At 40.5% G+C, this 22,077-nt stretch overlaps 1 protein-coding gene across 5 annotated transcripts in view; it reads right to left on the reverse strand.

Moving 5' to 3' along the window:
* The window catches only part of ZC3H12C (zinc finger CCCH-type containing 12C), a 45,439-nt gene that overhangs the window by 14,118 nt on the left and 9,244 nt on the right, over positions 1–22,077 (reverse strand). For all 5 annotated transcript variants that reach the window (XM_065678628.1, XM_065678627.1, XM_065678625.1 and 2 more), the window contains one exon: positions 8,580–9,346. In XM_065678628.1, coding sequence (XP_065534700.1) covers positions 8,580–9,274 — 695 coding nt within the window. In that variant the 5' untranslated portion in view covers positions 9,275–9,346. The remainder of the gene's footprint in view (positions 1–8,579; positions 9,347–22,077) is intronic.

Consider the following 22,077-nt stretch of genomic DNA (forward strand, 5'->3'; position numbering starts at 1 on the left):
TTTTTTTTTTTTGTTAAGAAACTTTCTTTTAAAAATCTCTTCCCAATTATTAGAAGTAAGTGAAAGCTCAGATCAGTCAGGGTGACAGCTGCAGTCCTGGTGGATATAGCTTTAGTTCTGCTTGCTGACTGTGTTTAACCTACCACTCTTAGCTAAAAGATAAAGTACATTACTTAAGGTTTATCTACTTCTCTTTCATACCATGCATGAATGATTCTTTTTATCACCAGTTTTATATTTGGCCTGTTGATAGCTGTGGTTTTACTTCTGGATTTAAAAAAAACCCCAAAACAAACCAACCAAACAAAACCCAACACTTCCTGAACAAAAATCAATCATTTTCTAGGCTAGGAGAGTTAGTAGAAAGTGGTAATACATCTGATAAAAACATGTTCATTTTCTCTGTTACCTTCCTAGCCCCCAAAGCTAGATTATCAAGAGACTGTCTTGAAAAGAGTTGAGGTATACATTCCTAAACACCGACTACTAACAATAGTTGCAAGACTTAGGGTGTGCTCTAACGCAATATTCAAATCAACATGGAGCCCTCAGATTTGAAAGCTACAGAAAACACACACATTAATGATAAGAAACATTAGAGATGAGGTCTGCAATAATGTCTGCTGAATACACACACAGGTTTTTACACAACTGGAACGTGTACGCATCAATGTACTTCCCATGTAAAAGCATACTGATTAAAAGCAAGAAGAACAAAACTAAAACACAGTTCTGCCTGGCAAATTTAGAGTTAGCAAATTATTTTCTTCTACCATGTCATAGGAGGAAAACAGTGCTCAGTCCATAGCACAGAGATAAGAATTTCCAACCTGTATCGTATTAGTGACTCACTAGCCTAGCAGTGTGGTTTTGCCACTAGCCTAATCCCCTTTTTTATATTCTTTCCTTTTTTAAAGCTCTAATTTCCTAATCACAGAAATAATTTGTCCCAAAGCATTTCTCAGTAACCCGGCCTCTCATCAGTCCTGAATTAGTTCCTTATATACATACTGGTGCTGACACAAAGTGAATGAAAACAGTTCCCAAATGTTTGGGTTGTTGGTTTGGGTTTGTTTTTTATTTTTCCATTAGCCCATAATAAATTATACCAATGATTCAAAGTCTTTGAAGGAAAAAAGAAAGTGTTGGAAGCTGTAACACCTTTCAAAACATCTTTTGTCTGTAGGATTTCAATGTCAGGGTACTCTATGGAGTATGGCAAGTGTGGTTGCCAGCCGGACACGCACGCAGGTGTCTGGCTGAGCAAAAGTCACGCACTCAGCAGTCAGAGGTCAAAAGAGGCAAAGACAAGTTATACCCAAAGCTGCCAGTGACAAGCTTCTATCACATGATCATTACTTGTTGGAAAAATACTTTTATCTATTCCTTGAAGTGACTTCTCAAAATAACCTACGAGACTAGACAGCCAGTGCCACTGGAAGATGAATTTCTGTATCAAGGTACCAAGATAAACTGTGTCTACCGAGCTCAGCAACACACCATCTGAAAAGTTAATGCAGCTCAATTGTTAGTTTGTTAAAATACATAAGCAATTAAACTGCCATATGAAAACTACATATGGCATAGATAAGATAATCAAATCATCCTTTGGTTGACACGATTTGCAGTTGTGCAAAAACCTCTATGTAGACAGGGTATCAGCGAACATTTTACCATGGCCAAATGACGTGCTTCACGGCTAACACACAGGGACAAGATTCAGTTGCCTAAACAGAGATATCTTAATGCTCATTAGGCACCTTTGGTATCTCACACTTCCTGCAGCTGAATGCCACTCCTGAATGGCACTATGGTCCCTGTCACATCTGGGAGGCTTGGGTGTATACTTGATGCCATCAAGCACCCAGAACATCCATAGCTGAAAGGATGGCTAGGCACGAAGGCTGTAAAAAGACTAAGATACCTGTCTTGCGTGGGAGTGTGTTAAACTTAAAACCAACCTCCCCAAATCAGCACCTTCCTCTCACAAGTAAAAATTAAGTATGCAGTGGTTATCTCATACTGCATTTTCCCTTATGCAATGAAGTACCATCAAGCACCATTTAAATATACAGGCCAAGGTTTTCCAAAAGGGGAAACTGAAGTGCATCACCTCCATGGCCTGGGAATCCTAAGGGCGAAGTCTTCAGAAGAATCTATTAGCTCAGAACAAGATTAATTGATTTCAACCTGCAAACCCAGATAGCAAATGATCAAAATAATTCAGTCCTTTTGCCCATATAATTCTGAAAGTGGTTGTCTAAAAATTGTAATACAACTAGTAAAATATCCAATTATTTGCTTATCAGCATTATCTTCATGTTGTGCTCTCTGTTAGCACAACAAACTTCAGCCCATATGTTTTCAGCAGTTTTATATATATTTATGTAAAATTTGAAACTTTTTTTTGTTGTTGTTAGCAAAGTGTAAAGGCACCCAAGGTAGCCAGGGAAAACTAACAAACATGGAACAGAAGCAAATGGATACAATAGTTAAAACTCTGTTCCTTACTCCTTACTTCTTGGTGAAAAAAGCCTAACTTTGACTCCATCAAAGTATCACAGCAATAAACAAATTTTAGGCCATTTTTAGCATCTCTACCTTCTCCTTGAAAACGACAAGCAAAGGAAAAGGACTGTGCAAATACGCTGCAGTGTATTTATCTCTTTAGAAGGATCTCCCTCAGCCTCAGCAGTAAAGGGAAGTATTAAAATGAAGGGGCGAAAGGAAACCTCCAAACTTTGTTTCTGCTGCCTCACAGAGAAACAGGACCTTCTCCCCTCTACTCCAGACTGCAGAGGCTCAGCTGAGGAAGCTGGTTGTGTATGAAGAGCAAGTCCAAGAACACACTGGAAGAGAGATGTAGCTGATGATCTGCCGGTGCTAGATGGACAAAGATCACCATCAGCTGCCTACCTCAGTTACATAAAGAGAAAATTTAGAGTAACTTAAGTCTCACACACAGAGATACAGAACCGCTGTTGACTGAAATGTATTACCCGAGTAGAATCTGTGCTGTGCAGCTTACACTGATGTCCTATGTGCATTTTAATGTCAATAAACAAATGCCTTTCTTACTCATATGAACTAAGGTTCTAAGTGAAGATTTTGCATTACATCATCATCTACATTCAAAAAAACCCCACCTAATGAAGCAGGGTTAGAGCTACACAGTTCTTTGGAAAGCTGACAGGTACGGCACAATGGAAACCCGGGACCTACCCTAGTCCAGCCTCCCTCAGCTGTGGGAAGTGTCTACCAAGAGCTCCCCAGCTACTCCAGGGGATTTGCTGTTCAGCTCTGATTTTAGGTTTTCATACACAGAAAAATCAGTCTCATCTGTAAGAGTATTCTAACAAAAGACTTTGTGTGCATTAGGCTTAAATGTGTAGACATCTTTCCTCTTCTGGAAAGGGATTAAGTCAACACCATGAAAGCTAAAATAACTAAAGAACAAGACTGGATCTGAAGTATCCCATAGAAGTTAAATGGCAATTCTTCAAGTCATAGCCTGCAAAAGTCACCTTTCTGATATTCAGTTGAAAGATGGCTTTTGCTTTGTTTAACCACTTTAATCAACTATAAAATCATAGAATCACAGAATAGTTAGGGTTGGAAAGGACCTCAAGATCATCTAGTTCCAACCCCCCTGCCACAGGCAAGGACATCATGTTCTTCTGCTAATATTGGAGCTTTAAACTAGAAATACGTAAGATGCACCTAACCAGCCGTTTTCAGTTTAAGGTATGAATGACAAACAATGCCATCTCAGCATATAAGAAGAGCTTTCTAAGCATTACCAAAAGGCAGATAAATAGAGAGGGGGTGTGTGTGTGGTGGTGGTGTGGTTTGTTTTTTGGTTTTCTTTTGGGTGTGGGAAAGTTGTTTGGGGTTTTTTATTTATTTATTTTATTTTCTTTCTTTTTTTTTTTTTTTTTTTAAACTACAGTTTGCTAAAGCAGCTTGTCTGAAACAAGAGCAGTCACCAGACTGGACCAGCACAAATGCCAGCTCTAGCTGGCCAGAGTTAAGTTATTTTGGCCCAAGCCTTGTTCTGCGCTGCCCTCAAGAAAACCAGAAATCCACTCATCATGCAACCAAATAGGAACATCCAGTCACATAATCAGATACCTCCCTCCTCCCTTCTGTCACACCTAGGTGTTCTCCCACCTACAGAGTTTCATTTACAGGTCTAATAGAGAAATAATCCTTTCAGATACACACACACCCCCTCCCCACCCCCCACCCCCCCCTTCTGAATTAGGAAGCTGGATCAACTCATTTTGCAGCCACGCTGTTACTATATAAGATGCAGGTAGGAAAGCATCCCTGGCAGCAAGACAGAGGTAAGGTGGAAAGTAAGTCACTGCATCACTCATTAGCTGCTTTGTGAAACTGCATCCTTGATTAGTCATGCAATGGAGAGACAGGGCAGCATGGAGTGTTTTATCCTTCCAGAAGACAGCTGTCTCATGCTACGTGTATTATTTGACACCAGTCACCTCAACCGTCTCCACAAAACTTACTCCCTTCCTCCACACATCCTTTAAAAGAAAAATAGCATTTCTTATCTAGAATAATTATAATAAATGGTATCAAGTATCTGTATTACAACAATGGAGTAAGAATACAGATCACAGTCTACGCATTTCCGTGAGAACATACGAGGCGTCTCCCCAGAATCTCTCTTGAGAAACTATCTACAGTCTTGCTTAGGGCACAAGCTCATTTCCCTTTAGCAACTCCAAAGTAAACTCACAGGCCACAGCCTAGAAACACAAAGAGGAAAGACAGGAATAGACTGCCAATTTATAGGTTAGTAACTCGTAACAGGAGCCATGACATTTGGCAGAAATTTGAACAAGGTTGTCTGAACTGCAGGTAAATTCCTGTACCTGCCCCCCTGCTTTGAACATCATTGTTCTGCATGTAAAAGCCGAAATCTTTCCTTTTTAGGTATTTAAAAAGCTTATTTACTATTACCTGTTTTCTTTAAAAGGAAAGGCCAGATCCTGTTGGTAAACAACTGGTTGCACAGCTGGTGTCAGCATGAGGGACTTGTCTTTTACAATCATGGGACTGGCTTTCATTATCAAGGACCGATTTCTAGGAAAAGGTGGGGTCCACTTCACCAAGCACAACAAAAGCCTCTTCATCAACCAGCTGACCAAATGCAGAGCTAAAGTATCTTTGTCAATAGGCTAGCCAAGACAGCAAGGTATGAGCAATTCAGGAAGTTTATGAATGTACTGGTGATAAGATGGGTGACTGAGGACCCAACAACGGAACCTTCTAGGCCTCATACTTACAAACAAGGAAGAGCTGGTCAGAGATGTGAAGGTCAGGAGCAGCCTTGGCTGCAGTGACCATGACTGATGGAATTCAGGATCCTGTGAAGAAAGAGCAGGGCAAAAAGTGGGATTGCAACCCCAGACTTCAGGAGAGCAGACTTTGTTCAGGAGATTCCCATGTGATATGACCCTGGAGACAAAAGGGGCAAAGGAGGGCCGGTCGATTTTCAAGGATCACCTCCACCAAGCTCAAGATGAGTCCACCCTGATGTGCAGGAAGCTGGGCAAAGGTGACAGGACAAGACTGTCCCTCAGCAAAGGTTACGGAGCACTGAACTGGGACATTCCCAAGCTGCTGGGCCTTAATGGAGTGCACTCAAGAGTGTTGAGGGAGTCCGCTAATGACATCGCACGGCTACTCTTGTTAATCTTAGACAGGTTGTGGTGAATGGGGGTGTTTCTAAGGACTAGAGGAGAGTAAATATTCCTTCTATCCTCAAGGAAGGTAAGAAGAATTAACTCAGGGAACTACAGGCTGGTCAAACTCACTTTGATTCCTGCTAATGCTCCTGGAAGCCCTTTCCTAATAAATTATGTAGATTGGGTGAAGGTGATTTTGAACAGTCAGCATGAATTTATGAAGGAAAAATACACCTGACCAACCTCATAGCCTTCTATGGTGAGATGGCTGGCTCTGTGGATTGGGAGAGCAGTGGATGCTGTTTTTACTGTGGCTTTAACAAAGCTTTTGACACTGTCTCTTGTAACATCCTCACTGACAAACTAACAAAGTAAGGGCAAGATAAGGGGACAGAGAGGCAGACTGAAATCTGGCTGACCTGCTGCACTCAGAGGGTTATGATTAGAGCCTAAAGCCCAAGTGGAAGCCAGCACTGGTGTACCCAGGGATTGATCCTGGGACAAGCATTGCTTAACATCTTCGTTAATGACCTAGATAACGGGACAGAGTGCACCCTCAGCAAGATTGCAGAGGATGAGTAACCAGTAAGGGCAGTACACCAGATGGGTGTTCTGCCATTCAGAGGAACCCTGGCAGGGTGGAGAAACAGCCCAGCAGGTACCTCAGAAAGTTCAGCAGAAGGAAATGCCAACCTTGCACCTAGGAAACGCTAACACCACACATCAGTACAGGTTGAGGGCCAACCAACTCGAAAGCACCTCTACAGAGAAGGACCTTGGGGTTCTGGTGAACACCAGACTGACTATGAGCCAGCAATGTGCATTTTCAGTACAGAAGACCAAAAGCATCCTGGGATTAGGAAAAGTGTTGCCAACAGATCAAGGGAGGTGATCTATCCCCCTGCTCAGCCTTGGTGAGACAACTGGCGCGTTGAGTTCTGGGCTCCCTAGTATAAAACAGGCAAGGACAATATTGGAGAGAGTCAAGTGAAGGACAATGAAGTTAATCAAGGGTCTGGAGCACCTGCCATTCAAGCAGAGGCTGAGAGCAGAGACAGCGGAAGGCTCAGGGAAATCTTATCCATGTGTATAAACACCTGATGGAGTGAATAAAGAGAACAGAAACTTTCTCACTGGTGTCCAGTGACAGGACAAAACAATGGGCACAAACTGGAACACAAGAAATACTGTTTAAACATAAAAAAACCCTTCCTTACAGTGAGGGCATTCAAACATTGGCCTACAGAATAGGTCAAACCCCCATTCTTGGAGATGTTTGAAATCCAGTTTGACATGGCCTTGAACTGACACTGGTCTGTGCAGGGGACTGGACTAGAAGATCTCCAGAGGTCCCTTCCAAACGGAATGACTCTGTGATTAAATTTGGTAGAAGACATGTTAATTTGATTCTTGGACACAGAAAGACTGCTGTATTAATAGATCTAATCTGTTTTAAGGCCACGTAGCATGCATAGCTTGCATTCATATTTGGCTCATTTTATGTAGGTGCTCAAGTAAGCAAATTGAGCATAGGAAAGCAGGTCCTGAATATTTATGTTAATACTGAAAAAAACATTAAGGAAAGGTGACTGATCTGGAGCTACTTCTGGAATGTGTTCAGTGCAGTCTGTGGAAGAAGTTGAACCTAAGCCTACTCACAAAGTCTGAGCTCTGCTAACTAGCTAACATTTACACAACTGTTTTGAATTTATATGTCAAATACAATCTACACCCATTTTAGAGTCTCTGGATAACTTCCTGGTTGAGTACCAAAATAGTGTTTGTTCAACTGGACATACTTCCTTGCCAGCTCAAATTGAACAAGATTAGGAATGACACATCAGGTAGAAACAATTCTCAGGAATACCGATTTACAAAGAGGTAATATGCTTGCTTCATTGGCTAACACATCTACTTAAATAAACAAAACCAATAATACTGGCATAAATGAAAGTTGTATTTAAATTCAATTTGAAAAAGCCTCATTTAAATGTAATTGACTTGATTACGAACTAAGAAACTCTGGGCCTTTATCCCAGAAATGAACTTATATTAACTAAGCTAATGAAAACCACATCAAGACTAAAATTTACCTTCTAAACCACGGTGCTAGTAATCAGATATTCCTTATGAGTTACCCAAGTAGTTACTAATCAATTTGTCATTTAATCGTTCTTATAGCCATAAAAAAAACCCATCTCAGTATGTCTCTCTGCCATTTCCTTCTCTCTCTAATCACCTATGAAGCATGAATCTCCCGCCTCCCCACAGACAAGTTTCTTGCTATGCACCTACATAACTGGGGTCAGGATGGGTGAATGGTGGAGGTAAATGTGTTTTCTGTGGGCATGTAAATGAAAGTCTAAAACATAGCAATTTCAGGAATTAATGGCAATAAAACCTAACTCCAAATCTGATAACCAAGACCAATTTTACAGACAGATCAGTTATTGTAAGCCTGCCAAGGAGAAGTATCCCTTAAGCCACTTAATTCTAAATCACTCTTTTAAGGAATCTTAGATTTGCTTTAACCTCCTGTATGTAACTGGATACAGCAATTGCCCATAGCAGTGGTGCTTATCAAAAATTAAGTAAGTACTAGACCAGCAGCAGGAAGGAAAGATTTGATAGCTGCCTACAAAGGGACAATGGCATTAACCTATGGTTGTTCTAACTGCAAGTATAAATCTAACTGCAAGTATAAATTACTGGACTCTTACAGACCTCTAGCCTGATTACAAGATTGGCATACTGTGTTGTCAACAAAGATACCTGCGAGAGAGGTAATTATACCATTCAGCGCTTGAATGGGACAAAATCATTCTGCTTCCATTTATATATAAAAGCAAAAGCTTAATGGTCACATACCTCATTGCAACATTGCTGCCATCAATAACTATTGGCCTCAGGTTGTCACCATCTTCTGTCACATCCTCCTGCAGTGGAGATTCTGACCTCTGAGACTCTGTGGAAGATGCTTCACGCATTACACTAGTGTTAGCATTAGTTACAGTCTGATCAGTCTCAGTTTTATTCCCAAGTTTGACAAGTTCTCCCAAAATATCATTTATTAAAGCATCAGTACCAAGTTTATTTAGTACAAGTTGAACCTGCTCTTCAGAGTAACCCAACTTAAGTGCAAACTCCAGTTTGGTTTGATATTCTTTGACCACATCAGGGGTCTTTTTGACTTCCTTAGGTACTATCTGAGCCTCTTCTATCCTGAAGTCTTGCAAGATTTCATTTCTTTTTAGTATATGAGGCTCTAGGCAAGGAGATCGGCACACCAGTCGGTGAGTCTTAGGCAATAAATGTGATTCTGATGCAGAATTATTCAGTCTCTCTGAATCATTATCAGAATTTGTGCTTTCTTCAGAGTCACAGCTGGAACTTCCAAAAGTCTCTTCAGATGCCTCCTTGTCCACATCTTCTTTCCTAGAATTAACCTTATCCATCGTCGGCTTCTCCACCATTGACCAAGGTACAATTGCATTTATTTGTGTGCCAGTGTTCCCCACATAAAGGTGGCCTAAGTCATGCCCCAGATGATCCTTCAAGCCCATGAAGCTGCTGCATGTACTTGACTCCACTTTGCTGTTTTTCTTGTATTCCTGAATATAAAGTGTTCCGTATTCCTAAAGAGAGAACAAAAACATTGCAACTGGTTACTCATATTGCTTGTTTTGTGTTTTGTTGCCGATTCCTCAGAACTGCATTTATGTCCTTCCAGCAGAGAAATGTGGCTTTTTTGCGAAAAAACTTTTCCTGAGGAACATCCATAGCTAAGGGGATAAACAACTGAACATTCTTTTCTGTGTGTATCAAATGCTTTTACTTAAACATTTCTAGAAATGGATTTATGAAAGAATAGGAAACCAAAGACTGCAAGTTTACCTCCTTTAATGCAGACAGAAGCATGTCACAACTTAGAGGAACTGAGATACTTCTTCTAGCTTAAGACAGAATTGTAAGAATAAAAAAAAAAAAAAATCAACTATTAAATACAAGTACTGTAAAAGCATTTTAAACTAAACACCAACTCTGTTGAACAGAGAAGAATAAGCACAGTACTAGATCAGCTGGCTTATTAGGGAAACATAAGACATTGTAACACATAAAATGAATTAGTGACACAAAACATGATTAAATTAAAACTTATTAGCCCTAAAAGACACTATCAGTTCAACTGAATACACTCAAAACTATCTCTGAATTCCCTTATAAAGTGATAATTAAGTCAAGAAAGACTAATTGCACGCAACAGAGCACTGCATTAGTAACACACACAGCACTTAAGAGACATGGATTGATCTAATGGCAAATAAAGCCAATGGAAGTCTTTGCACTGATTTTAACAGACCATTTGTCAAGCCAACAAGGCAACAAAATTAAAAGCTGATTTAAACTCTCGCACTAGACTTGTGCAAGCCTTTTGCTGAATTAAAACTATATATAGATAGAAGTCATGCAGGAAGAACAGAAGAAGAAAAGCTGCCGTTTTCTGAACTTCATACACTTGCCACGTCAGTTCTTCAGCAGGAATTTTGCATAACAGTAGTTATATACAGAAGTTAAGTACCCATTTCATCACAAGGATTACTTCCACAACTTACATTTAAAGGCAGATTGCTACCTCTTTCCTTTTTGTTCTTTTAAACAGGAATCTTTGCTAACTGCTTCAACAAAGAAAGTAAAAGATAAATGATTTCTCATAGATAAATTGGACCATATGGACCAAATGTACTGCAAGGTTACCATGAAAATGAAGAATTTACATTAAGGGAAAACTATGGAACAAAGAGTTCTTTTACACTTCCATCTTGCAAGGCAAAATATTAAAGTAAGATATAGAGTCAAAGGACTTCACCTGAACTTGACAGACACATTACAGACACAAATTTAATCAAAGACGAGATACCAAGAAAAAATACTATGTCAAACAGAATCTCTTGATCTACACTAACAAGTAACAGGTATGTCTCAGGAACACGCAGTATCTGTCAGCAAGTTCATCAACCCTCCCATTCCCTTTATGTTAGTATGTAAGAATGACCCAGTATTTTTAAAATACAGTGTACTTTCCTCTTCTTTGAATAAAGGTCTGAGAGTGCACACACAAGAAATTAATCCAGGGGCAAGAGCAGAGAGAATCAAGCAAAAAAATCAGTCTGTGGTTCAGCAAAAGCAGACTTCATTGGCACTGATAGCTGAGATACCACTGCTGTGGTGGAGCATTTTAGCTATGGGGCACAAAAACTTACTTTACCTAAGTTTTTCTAGTCCAACTAAGTAAATCTATCATCAGTGTTTTCATCTCCAACACCTTAATCCAGGCAAGACGCATCAGAAAGAAAATGCTCTGAAGTTTTATTTAGATCTGACCTTGTTAGAAGGCAGTAGAGCTGTAATTCATATGTATATCAATGAATATTACTTTAACTCAAAGCTTGACGATTTCAAGTAACACCACAGATTATAAACAACAAGAATTTAGGAAATGAACCTTTTCACACAGTGATTTATTAACTAACATAATGCACTTGACAGCACAGCGTTAACAGCAAATAACAACAATATCCCAATAAAAGGATACAGTTAAATAACCAACACTGTGGCCTTCACAGCACTGTCACCAACAAAAATAAAAATTAAAAAAAAAAAAAATCTCAAACAAGAAATCCCTACTGGAAGCAAGGCTGCTTAGCAACCAGCCTGTAGTTGCTAGGATGCGCTCCTTTAACATACCATCATGAATACTAGCACAGCAAAAGAATAATTTGGTATGAACAAAAGCCCATGAAAGAGAGCGGGACTTAAGTGCGTCTGGTTTCCCCTCGGAGAACAATGCAGCTGCCAAACCGATCTGGAAGCCCCGACATCATTGTTCCAGCAACCCCACAATCTGCTCTGACTTGAGGAAGTCTAGTTAATGGGCAACACTTTTAAGCTGGACTGAAAAGTTGAGCTGGCTCATGTACCACTGCCACAGAATACGGGGAGATAATGGGTCACTGCCTAAATCCGTGTACTGTGAAATGTCATTTTAGTATTGAAGTGAAAGTAGAGGGAGGGTTTTTTTTTTGGAAGGGGGGAAGAGCAGGTTGCATATTAACAGCATGGAATAAACAAAGCTTGAAGTGCATAGACAGAGGATTTTTTTTTAGTGTTAGTTAAAATAATACGTAAGTCATTCTTCAGTCACTTCTTCCTTGAAGTTTAAGTGCTGTACAGCAACTACAACTGCAACACCCTCCACCTCTGAATCCACCCAGGGATTCAAAGAAGTCACTAGCATATTAATATGTCTGAAGATCAGGCATTATGTGAAACGTACTTTAGATGATTTGTACATCAACTGCATAGTAAAAATGACTGTAAATTGAGCTTTGTCCATTGTTGGGAATGTATACGTAATCAGCCTCACAGCTATCTATTAAGTCTCCTGTCAATCTCCATCTTGCTCCAATATATAATTGCTTCTTTTGTACAGAACTCTACTGTTTTTCTGAAACTATGTAAAGAATAGGGCAATAAGAGCAGCAGCTTTAAAATCTGCCACAGTACATAGTCACCATACCATTGCTTTAAAAGCATAGTTGAAATGATGTTTACGCTTGTAAATCCAAAGCTAAAATTTTCTGAAATAGTTTTGCATGAGCAGTACGCTATTGCTGGCATCTGGCCTAAACCCTGCATTCAAACCACATTTATTTTCAGACAAATTTTTAGAATGTCTGTGAACTTTGTACACCATATGGATCTCTTAAAAATGCTAGACTTTGGAGCTCCCAACATGATGCCCTTTAAGAGATTTATTGATTAGAACCATGAAAATCAAATGTCACTGTTGAACGCTGTTGGAATTGATTATTTTATCTTGATTTGGTTAGGGAAGAGCAACATGCCAGCCAGTCTATTTGAATTAATTTGTATCCCAAATAACAACTAGTGTACCTATATATAGGACAATGAAGAACATGAAAACCAGAAAAGGTCATATTTATCCAAGGAGCAACATCAGATAAGAACTCCTTGCACTCTTTATTTACAAAGACTCTCATTACACACATATGGTTTTAAAGTATACCATGCAATATAGCTCAGAAAAATATCTGCAATGAATTCCGACTCAAGTGAGAGCCAAACAAACATTAAAAAATCTGCTTGGGCAGACTTCGACCAGAAAATCACTGGTGAGAAAGTCTCCAACTTTTGGTTATGCTCAGCACAGCCAAGTAATAGAACTTGTTTTCATGAAAAAATTAACAAAACTGTTAATTTAGACATACATATGACAATGTATGTTTTAAACTATATCCTGTTTAAAACTACAGTCTCTCACACTAGGTTCACTGTTAAAGGCCTAAAATACTGTATTACTGAGTCAAAGACATTTATAAAGTATAAACGTAATACTCTTGGTGAGCACTGTACTACTCCGTTGTGGAAATGTAATCTTTCCCCATTTCTTAGAAGTCACCATTATTTTCCAGTAACCATTAATCAGCCCATTAATTCACTTTTGCACAAACCAGAAATATTTCTCAAAGGGATGTGGGCAAGTACATCATCTAATCTTTTAATATTTAAAATATTTTCCACTTACAACTGAGCATAAGAAAAGCAATTTAATGCAAATTTAGCTCACAGAGGAAAATAATGAAGAGTGAAACAGTGTTGTGTGGCACAGTGTAACAGAGCTTGTGTATTCTCAAAAGACTGTTAAAAGTTTCCGAAGATACATTCTATAGTGAAACAGTTCAGCCTATTTTCACACAGGCAGACGTTTTCTGAGTCTTCTAAACACAAAATGGAAAATATTGAAATCGCACTTTGTTGAAACACTGTTGTTACTTGTCACAAATAGAAGTGCAGAGCTGATCAGAAAATAAAAAAAACTGATTGTGTCTGCTATCCAAATGATAGAGATACTCTTACAATGCAAATAAAATAATGAATATGTAATAAATGCCTACTGCTGTAGTTTCTATGTATTTAATTACCATTGCGTTTCAGCGAGTGCTGTTGTCTGCATCATTCTATCCAACAAAGGAAGGATGTCCCATTGAACAGATTGGTTAATGCTCTGGGGCAACAGATGTCTACTGGAACTGCAGGAGACCAGCAACTGGTGGCCTGCCCATCTTCTGAAAACTTTCAATAGACTCATGCATATGTTCACACAATAGGGCATGTGGTAGAAATGCAAACCTCTTTTTAACCCTTTTATATGCTCTCTTTCCCTCCCAACTCATACATGAAGGTCTTTGTTTTGTTGGTTTTTTTTTTTCTTTACAGGATTCTTGGAACACGGGCTCCTGGAGTATACAGTGTTTGTTCTTCAGCCTAACATCTGAACTCAAAATATAAAGCAGATTAGAAAGTTTATAAAAATAGCCAGGCTAGATCTGACACACTTAAGAATAGCTTTCAAAGCACAAACTATTTGACTGGAACATGTTCCCATCCAACAGCATCCTCATGCTCTATTTTGCAGTACAGTATCTTCAGATAGCCTGCAATGGAGCTCTTCCTATTTTCACAAACACTGGAGATTGCACACATTGTACGGTATAATGTAAAAGACGTTTGGTTTTTTTTAAAAAAAAAAAAGCTTTTTCTACCAGTCACAAATTAATGTAAGTAATAGCTCATTTGCAAAAAAGGGTAAATCCTTATAACTTAAGAGTTGAAACCTCCCTTTCTTCTGACAGGACTTTAGGATAATTTGTTCTGTGGATGGCTATTGCCTACCATATTCAAATTCTGGGAAACACACCACTACCGATGCTTTTGAAAGTTCCTTAATGGAATGCACCAGGTGAGATCATTGCTCTTTAATATACTTAAGTCTTCAGGCAAAACTGGTTTTCTTTCCCTCTTTTTCCAAGAGACACCCAAAGCTTGCAAATCTCAGCCGACACACACACTAGCTATGCTGTCCAAATGCAAACTAATATGCTGAAACACCAGAAAGGTGAAATGTCCCATTTCTGCAGAGAGAAGCCCATCTACTTACGTTCGCTGGAAAACACACAGACATTGGTTTCTTGTAGCTGTTCCAGAAGCAACTCCTTAACACGATTTCAGCTGCAGACTTCAGGCAAGTGAGCAGAACAATGAATGGACGAACAGATGGACCCACGATGTCTTTGCTTAACCTATTACTGAGCGGATGCAGAGCCAATCACAATCCACAGAGCTCACAATTAGTTGGCTGGGCAGATGCAAGGCAACCTCCCCACCCTGCATCAGGTTCGGAGGTTTCTAAGATAAGCAAGTTGATGTCATTCTCAGGGTCTGCCCCGGGCAGCATGTGTATTAACAAGGGGTGTGCAGCAACAATAGGCCATACAAAAGAGACTAGCAGGCAGCTGCTGTATGAGAGCCAGAGTCATTAGGGAGCAGGCTGCCAACAAGAAACACCTGGCTTGGGCAGACTTCAGCTTCTCCTCATTGTTTCTAATTCATGAAACAAAGAAAGGAATTATTTTTGAGTAGTAAAACTTGTGAGTTCATATTAAAATATATCAGTCTTAAGGAATATAATCCCTTCTCTGATGGAAACAAAAAGTTCTTTGTAAGGAAAAATATGAAAGAGAAAGAAGTCTATCGGCAGCTATTGTAGTTCCCTTGTTAGCAAAATTAATCTTACTGGTATAAAGTGTGAAGAGGTATGAAAGGAGCCCACACTAAACACTGAAATGTATTCAGAAACTGCTTTCTGAATCTACTGACACTTTTGTACATCAGTTAATAAATGTAATAAACTTGCATGTACACACAACCCTAACAGAGTACTTCTGGGCAATTTCAATGGAAGGTGAAACTGATTAAAGTAAACCCACATAATATTAATATGAGGAATAATGGATATTTTTAAGTAGCGGCATTGAAACATTAGGGCATTTGACAGAAAGGAACTATGAACCACCCTTTTGTTCTGGAGTCACTCATATTTATTTGCAACAGAACTTTGTTCCCTTTTATTTCACAGATATGTTCTAGATGCCAAGATCTTCCTGTCTTTGCAACGATGAAATATTTGAATAAAAGTTAGGAGCTAGGCCACAGACAGCTTTTTATTGTTTTCATTTTTAAGTAAACTACAAGGAAACACAAACTTCAGTCCAAACCTCCCCTCTTCCTGCCCACTATTTCTAATACCACCAAGCCCTGCAACACACACATTTACTGATATAACAGCAGCAATGATTAAAAAAAAGTGGAACAATGTGGACTTTCAAATAAAAGTTGCCACTGCTGGTAGCTTCAGCGAAGACAGCTCAGTACAGAGGAGGGGATTCTATATTTGCAAATGTTCATCCGAATGACTGCTAAAGCGTATTGACTGAACTTCAGCATCACTACATGACCAGAAGCAATACTGAGAACCACAGAGGCAGTTGTCCTCCTGTGCTTGGCAGGACAGGCAATCTGCTGGGAAACACAGACAGTGATTTCAAAGAAGAAAAGAATATTAACAGGTTTGTTGGAACTGTTCTGAATTATTTCCCAAGCTTTATGTGGATATTAAAGTGATTCAACATAGAAAATGAAATCACGTACCATCATGCTGTTGTACTGATGCATTTATCATGTGCCCAGATAATAAGCTGCAAAGCAGAAACCCCAATTGTAGTTTCTCAGCACTGTCTATTAAACACTCCTAAGAACAACTACTAACACCACTATTTTGGAGCTTTGAAGTCGGAGGCAGGAGGAGTCTCCTCACTAATTTCTGCCACTGTGAACACAAAGAGTGAGAGAAAGCTACCCATGAGCACAGTGGGATGCCTGATCTCCAGCACTGGATTAAGCCTCTTTGCAAACAGAAAATAAAAGCAGTGATCTGAAAAAGCTAATCAGTCCCTGCTGTGGTATTTAGACTACCTCAGTTGCTGGTATTGGATAATGTTAAGCATATTAAAACTTCTGTAGGCAAAACAGGAAGCCAGTCCAGTTCACCTACGTCCAAGAACTGCCCTCAAATGCAGCCAGGATCACCTGGCTTGTCATTAGTTGAGTATCCCCCGATTAGAGCCAGGTACTTCTTTAGCAATACAAGAAATGTTTGTTTTGCAGAGGACATATATGATATGCTTTATGTGCATCTGTCACAAATTGAGAACACCGTAGCACAAAAGTGATGTACTTACGGCCCTACAAGCACAACTAGGGCAAGTGTATCTGGCTTAAAAATCTGCCTTAAAAATAAGGTTGTAAGAAGTTTACTTGAGAAGACCTGCCCTCTCAATGTCTTCTACAGTAACAATAAGAACATACCCCTCCAAACAAGTCTCCACATTCCAAGAGCACGTCTTCAGGGAACCAGGTTTAAACTTCAGTTGCTGATTATTGTAGCATCACACTGTAGCACCATGACCAAGGCCAGAACAGATACAGCCTGAAGACTTAAGTTATATTGTCCATTTATAGAAAATATTCTAATAAGCTGTAGTTGCATGAATTAAGAAGACATTTTCTAATTCTACCTTGTGCAAAATGTCAGTTACTTAAACCAGATGCTTGTTCTGGAAGCATCTTCTCAGCTCTTCCCTAAAAGAAGCCAGACTGCCCAAGGTTTACAAGGTGTCAGACTGTCCTATTAAATCATGCTTGTGATGACAGAAAAGCATTTGTACTAAGGTTTAACCAGCGCATGAGACTTTCTTCTGGGAATGATGAGCTCAAGAAAGAAACCTCAGTAAGAAACACTGGCTCTCCATCACACCTGTGAGAGCCTATGACTTGTCACTAGAATGGACACAGTACAAACAAACAAAGCAAATTCTACTTTTCTGCAGAAACGTCCAAATCCAATAACCTGGCTAGTTCAGCAATCTCCTATTACCATATCTCAAATACAGTGAATCAGTAAGTCAAAACCAGTCACCAAAATACAGCAAAAGTAACAGCTCTTCAAATTTCTGGTCTTGCAAGACAAGCTACAAAAACCTGGTTCTGAGTCTCTTAGAGACTGGACACTGTGTTCAGTGCTCACCGGGTCCCTAATGCACTTGATTAAATGACAGGCCAGCACAAAAACCTGAAATGGCTGGAGCTCAGGGATTCCCTGGGCGAAGGCGATTTGCAAATGGCACACAGCAAGGTGATGGAATGCTGCAGAGAGATATGGACATGGGTGAACCTCTCAGCTGGGCAAGGGGTAGGAAGAGCAGCATCCCTCTCCAAATTGCCTAGTTTGATATAAAAAGCACACCTAGGAGGATCAGAAAGCCGAAAGGAGGGACAGCTGGGAAATTCAGGCAGTGTAGGCTGAAGATATTAGGGAAGCACTACTACAAGGGTTAAAACCCCACCCTAAAAAAGAGTTGCTAGTTCCAGTCAAGTCTTCTTGTTTCAAACAAAGCCTTATATAAAAAGAAATCATTTTATGCAAGCATACAAAAATGGTCATCCTGTAACTCAAGTGGTATTATTGCAGATAAAGACAACTTGTGCCACTGAAGTATTTCATTATCTTTTACTGCAGAACTTTATGCTAAGCCTCCAGTAATAATGTATTTGCAAGAACACACTGCACAAGCTAAATCGATCACATACCACTGCATTTATGAAATAGAAATGAACGTTGTATGCTACAGACAAATCTTACTGATGTGGCACTGCAAAATATCCTACATTCACTGTTGGACTTGGAAGCTGCAAGGGAGATGCTTATCTTTAATATTAGGAAGTGGCAATGCAACAGAAATCCTTCTGTCTCAGTATGTTAAGAGATGCAAACTTTTTTAAGAAGAACACTTTGAAAGAAGTTTACTTAGTTTTGAGGAATAACTGGTGCTCTAGACTGTATCTAGACAGCCATAAAAACAAAACCCCACCACCACTCTACAGCTCTAGAGAGCAGTGAATTAAACAACCAGCAAAAAGTGCCTAGAATTCATTAAAAAATGGCACTGTGGTAAAAAATCGGTAATGCATTGCCTATAAGAATAACTAGCCTTTAAAAAAAACGTACTTAAAAAGGATCAACTGTATTTTCAAATGCAGTGTAATTTCTCCGTAGAAAAATATGCAATTTCAAATGCATTGAAAGAAAGCAGTGATGAGTTCTGTCACTCTTTCAAAGACCCAGTTGTCTGTGATCATCCTGATAACATAAAAAAGCACAGCTGCATTTTCCAGGAGACCATCATCTTAAAAGGTTAGAATGTCTACAGTTTCTAGTATAATCCTGTTAATGATCACTAGTTACTGCATGCAAGACTTTAGCAAACAGTTGCAACATTTATCATGTCATCCTATAATAAGTTTTGAAGAGGAAAACCCCAAGTTTTATCGTAAGCAGTGATTACTTTTTTGCTAACCATAGGTATAAATGGATCCAGTCCTTCCTTGTCGGTGGGTAGACAAAGGCCATGACCATGAGCTGTTCATCATGAGATGACAAAGTGCCTGCCCGCAGCTGCACCTAACTGCACAGTCTGCCTACATTAGGAGCCCCAAAAGCTTGAGCCATACCAGACAACCAAAGAGAAAGCATAAAGCAGCATTTTGAAAGAGCAAAGCCACTGGCATTACTCATCATTACCACATAGAGAAGAAGATCCTGAAATCTGAATTTCTGAAGCAAAGACTTTCATTTTGAAAGTAAATAGTTTTAACCAGTCAGTCTCACCTCTGTGCCTGGTAAAACCTTGGAGCACATGTTCCTGGAAAGCATGCAAAGGCACATGAAAGACAACAAGGTGCTTGGTGACAGCCAGCATGGCTTCACTAAGGGGAAATCCTGCCTGACCAATTTGGTGGCCTTCTATGGTGGGGCTGCGGAACTGATGGACAAGGGTAAAGCAGTTGATGTCATCTACCTGGACTTGTGCAAAGCATTTGACACTGTCCCACACAACATCCTTGTCTCTAAATTGGAGAGATATCAATTTGATGGATGGACCACTCAGTGGATAAAGAACTGGCTGGATGGCCACACACAAAGAGTTGTGGTCAATGGCTCAATGTCTGTCTGGAGACCAGTAATGAGTGGTGTCCCTCAGGGATCACCGTTGGGACCAATCTTGTTCAACATTTTTGTTGGCAACATGGACAGTGGGGTTGAGTGCACCCTCAGCAAGTTTGCCGATGACACCAAGCTGTGTGGTTCGGTTGATATGCTGGAGGGAAGGGATGCCATCCAGAGGGACCTCGACACGCTTGTGAGGTGGGCTGATGAAAAAAACCTTATGAAGTTTAACCACGACAAGTGCAAGGTCCTACACCTGGGTTGGAGCAATCCCAGGCACAGCTACAGATTGGGCAAAGAAGAGATTCAGAGCAGCCCTGAGGAGGTCTTGGGGGTGTTGGTCGATGAGAAAATGAACATGAGCTGGCTTCAGTGTGCGCTCGCAGCCCAGAAAGCCAACTGTATCCTGGGCTGCATCAAAAGGAGCGTGACCAGCAGGTCAAAGGAGGTGATCCTGACCCTCTACTCTGCTCTTGTGAGACCTCACCTGGAGTATTGTGTGCAGTTCTGGTGTCCTCAACATAAAAAGGACACGGAACTGCTGGAACAAGTCCAGAGGAGGGCCACGAGGATGATCAGGGGACTGGAGCACCTCCTGTATGAAGACAGGTTGAGAAAGTTGGGGCTGTTCAGCCTGGAGAAGAGAACGCTGCATGGAGACCTCATAGCAGCCTTCCAGTATTTGAAGGAGGCTCATAAGGATGCTGGGAATGGACTCTTCATTAGGGACTGTAGTGATAGGACAAGGGGTAACGGGTTAAAACTTAAACAGGGGAAGTTTAGACTGGATATAAGGAAGAAGTTCTTTACTGTAAGGGTGGTGATGCACTGGAATGGGTTGCTCAGGGAAGCTGTAAATGCTCCATCCCTGGTGGTGTTCCAGGCCAGGTTGGACAGAGCCTTGGGTGAAATGGTTTAGTGTGAGGTGTACCTGCCCATGGTAGGTGGGTTGGCACTAGATGATCTTAAGGTCCTTTCCAACCCCAACTATTATATGACTTTATGATCAGGAGACAAAATAAAAGCATACTATGCTTACCTAAGAGGATAATGAAAAATTAGTTGCCTCAGCACCGTCATTTCAGATATCCATCGAGGCATGGATCCCTAGGTAATGCTCCTTCCACAGTTCCACATAATCACTGAGGCTGGAAGAGAGGTCATCTCGTCCAACTCCCCTGCAGCACCACTTAGAGTCAGTTGCCCAGGATTCAGTCCAGACAGAGTATGAGTACCTCTAAGCATTGAGGCTCTGCAACATCCCTGGGCAACCTGTGCCAGTGCTTGGTCACCCTCACAGTTAAGAAGTCTTTCCTGATGTTCACATTTCTGGTTTCAGTCTGTGCCCATTGCTTCTGGTCCTGTCTGCAGGCGTCACTGAAAAGAGCCTGGTTCTGCACATTTTACACTCTCCCTTAAGGTATTTATACACACTGATAAGATTCCACTTAGCCTTCTCTTCTCCAGGCTCAACAGTCCCATCTCTCTGCCTTTCTGCACAGGAGAGATGCTCCAGTCCCTTAATCATCTTTGTAGCCATCTGTTAAGACTCTCTCCAGCATGTCCAGGTCTGTCGCGCTGGGGAGCCCAGCACCGGTCACAGCACTCCAGGGGTGTCTCAGTAGTGCTGAGCAGAGGAGGAGGATCACCACCCTGACCTGCTGCACCACCCTTCCTAACTCAGCCCAAGACACCGCTGGTCTCTGTCACAAGGACAGAGACTCAAGGATTTTCCCATCTTCAAGTGGATGCTCCAACTCCAGAGTGGTTAAAACCTGGCACAAGCATACAAGTCACTATAACCATACCTGCACCAGTACACCAGGGCATATGCACACAGATGGCAGGATCACAAAAGTCTTGTTTCCAAGGACAGTAAATCACATCATTCTTGGGGTTTGGGGGGAAACAGATATACAAGTTCCCTGCATCCAAAGTCAGGGAAACATTTTCTTTTGCCAGGGCATAAGCAAGGTGACCATTTCCACAGATTGACCAGCTCAATTTTGCAACTAGGCCTGTGCTCTGATACTGCCATGTGTAAGACCCACACCATTCTGTGAGTCTCCTTTTAGGGCCAAGGCCTCAGTTACTGTTCCCTGTCTAAAAAAACCCCACTAATTAATTAATTAAAAATACAAGGGGAGAATACAACAGCTGCCACCAGCACTGAGAGATAGGTCTAGCAGTCTTTTTAGCTTTCTTTAAAACTGCACTTAATACAGTATTTTGTATGTGCTTCTGCACATTTGGGGGGTGCAAGAGCCTAAACCATTTGAAGTTATTAAGAAAATTACCCAAAATAAAACTCCTTAAAAAGAGAGGTAAAATAAAAAAGTAAATAACCAGCCACTGGTTTTCACATTCCAGTCTGTAGACACC

This window comes from Lathamus discolor, chromosome 4, assembly GCF_037157495.1.
Source record: "Lathamus discolor isolate bLatDis1 chromosome 4, bLatDis1.hap1, whole genome shotgun sequence".
Taxonomy (NCBI): Eukaryota; Metazoa; Chordata; class Aves; order Psittaciformes; family Psittacidae; genus Lathamus; species Lathamus discolor.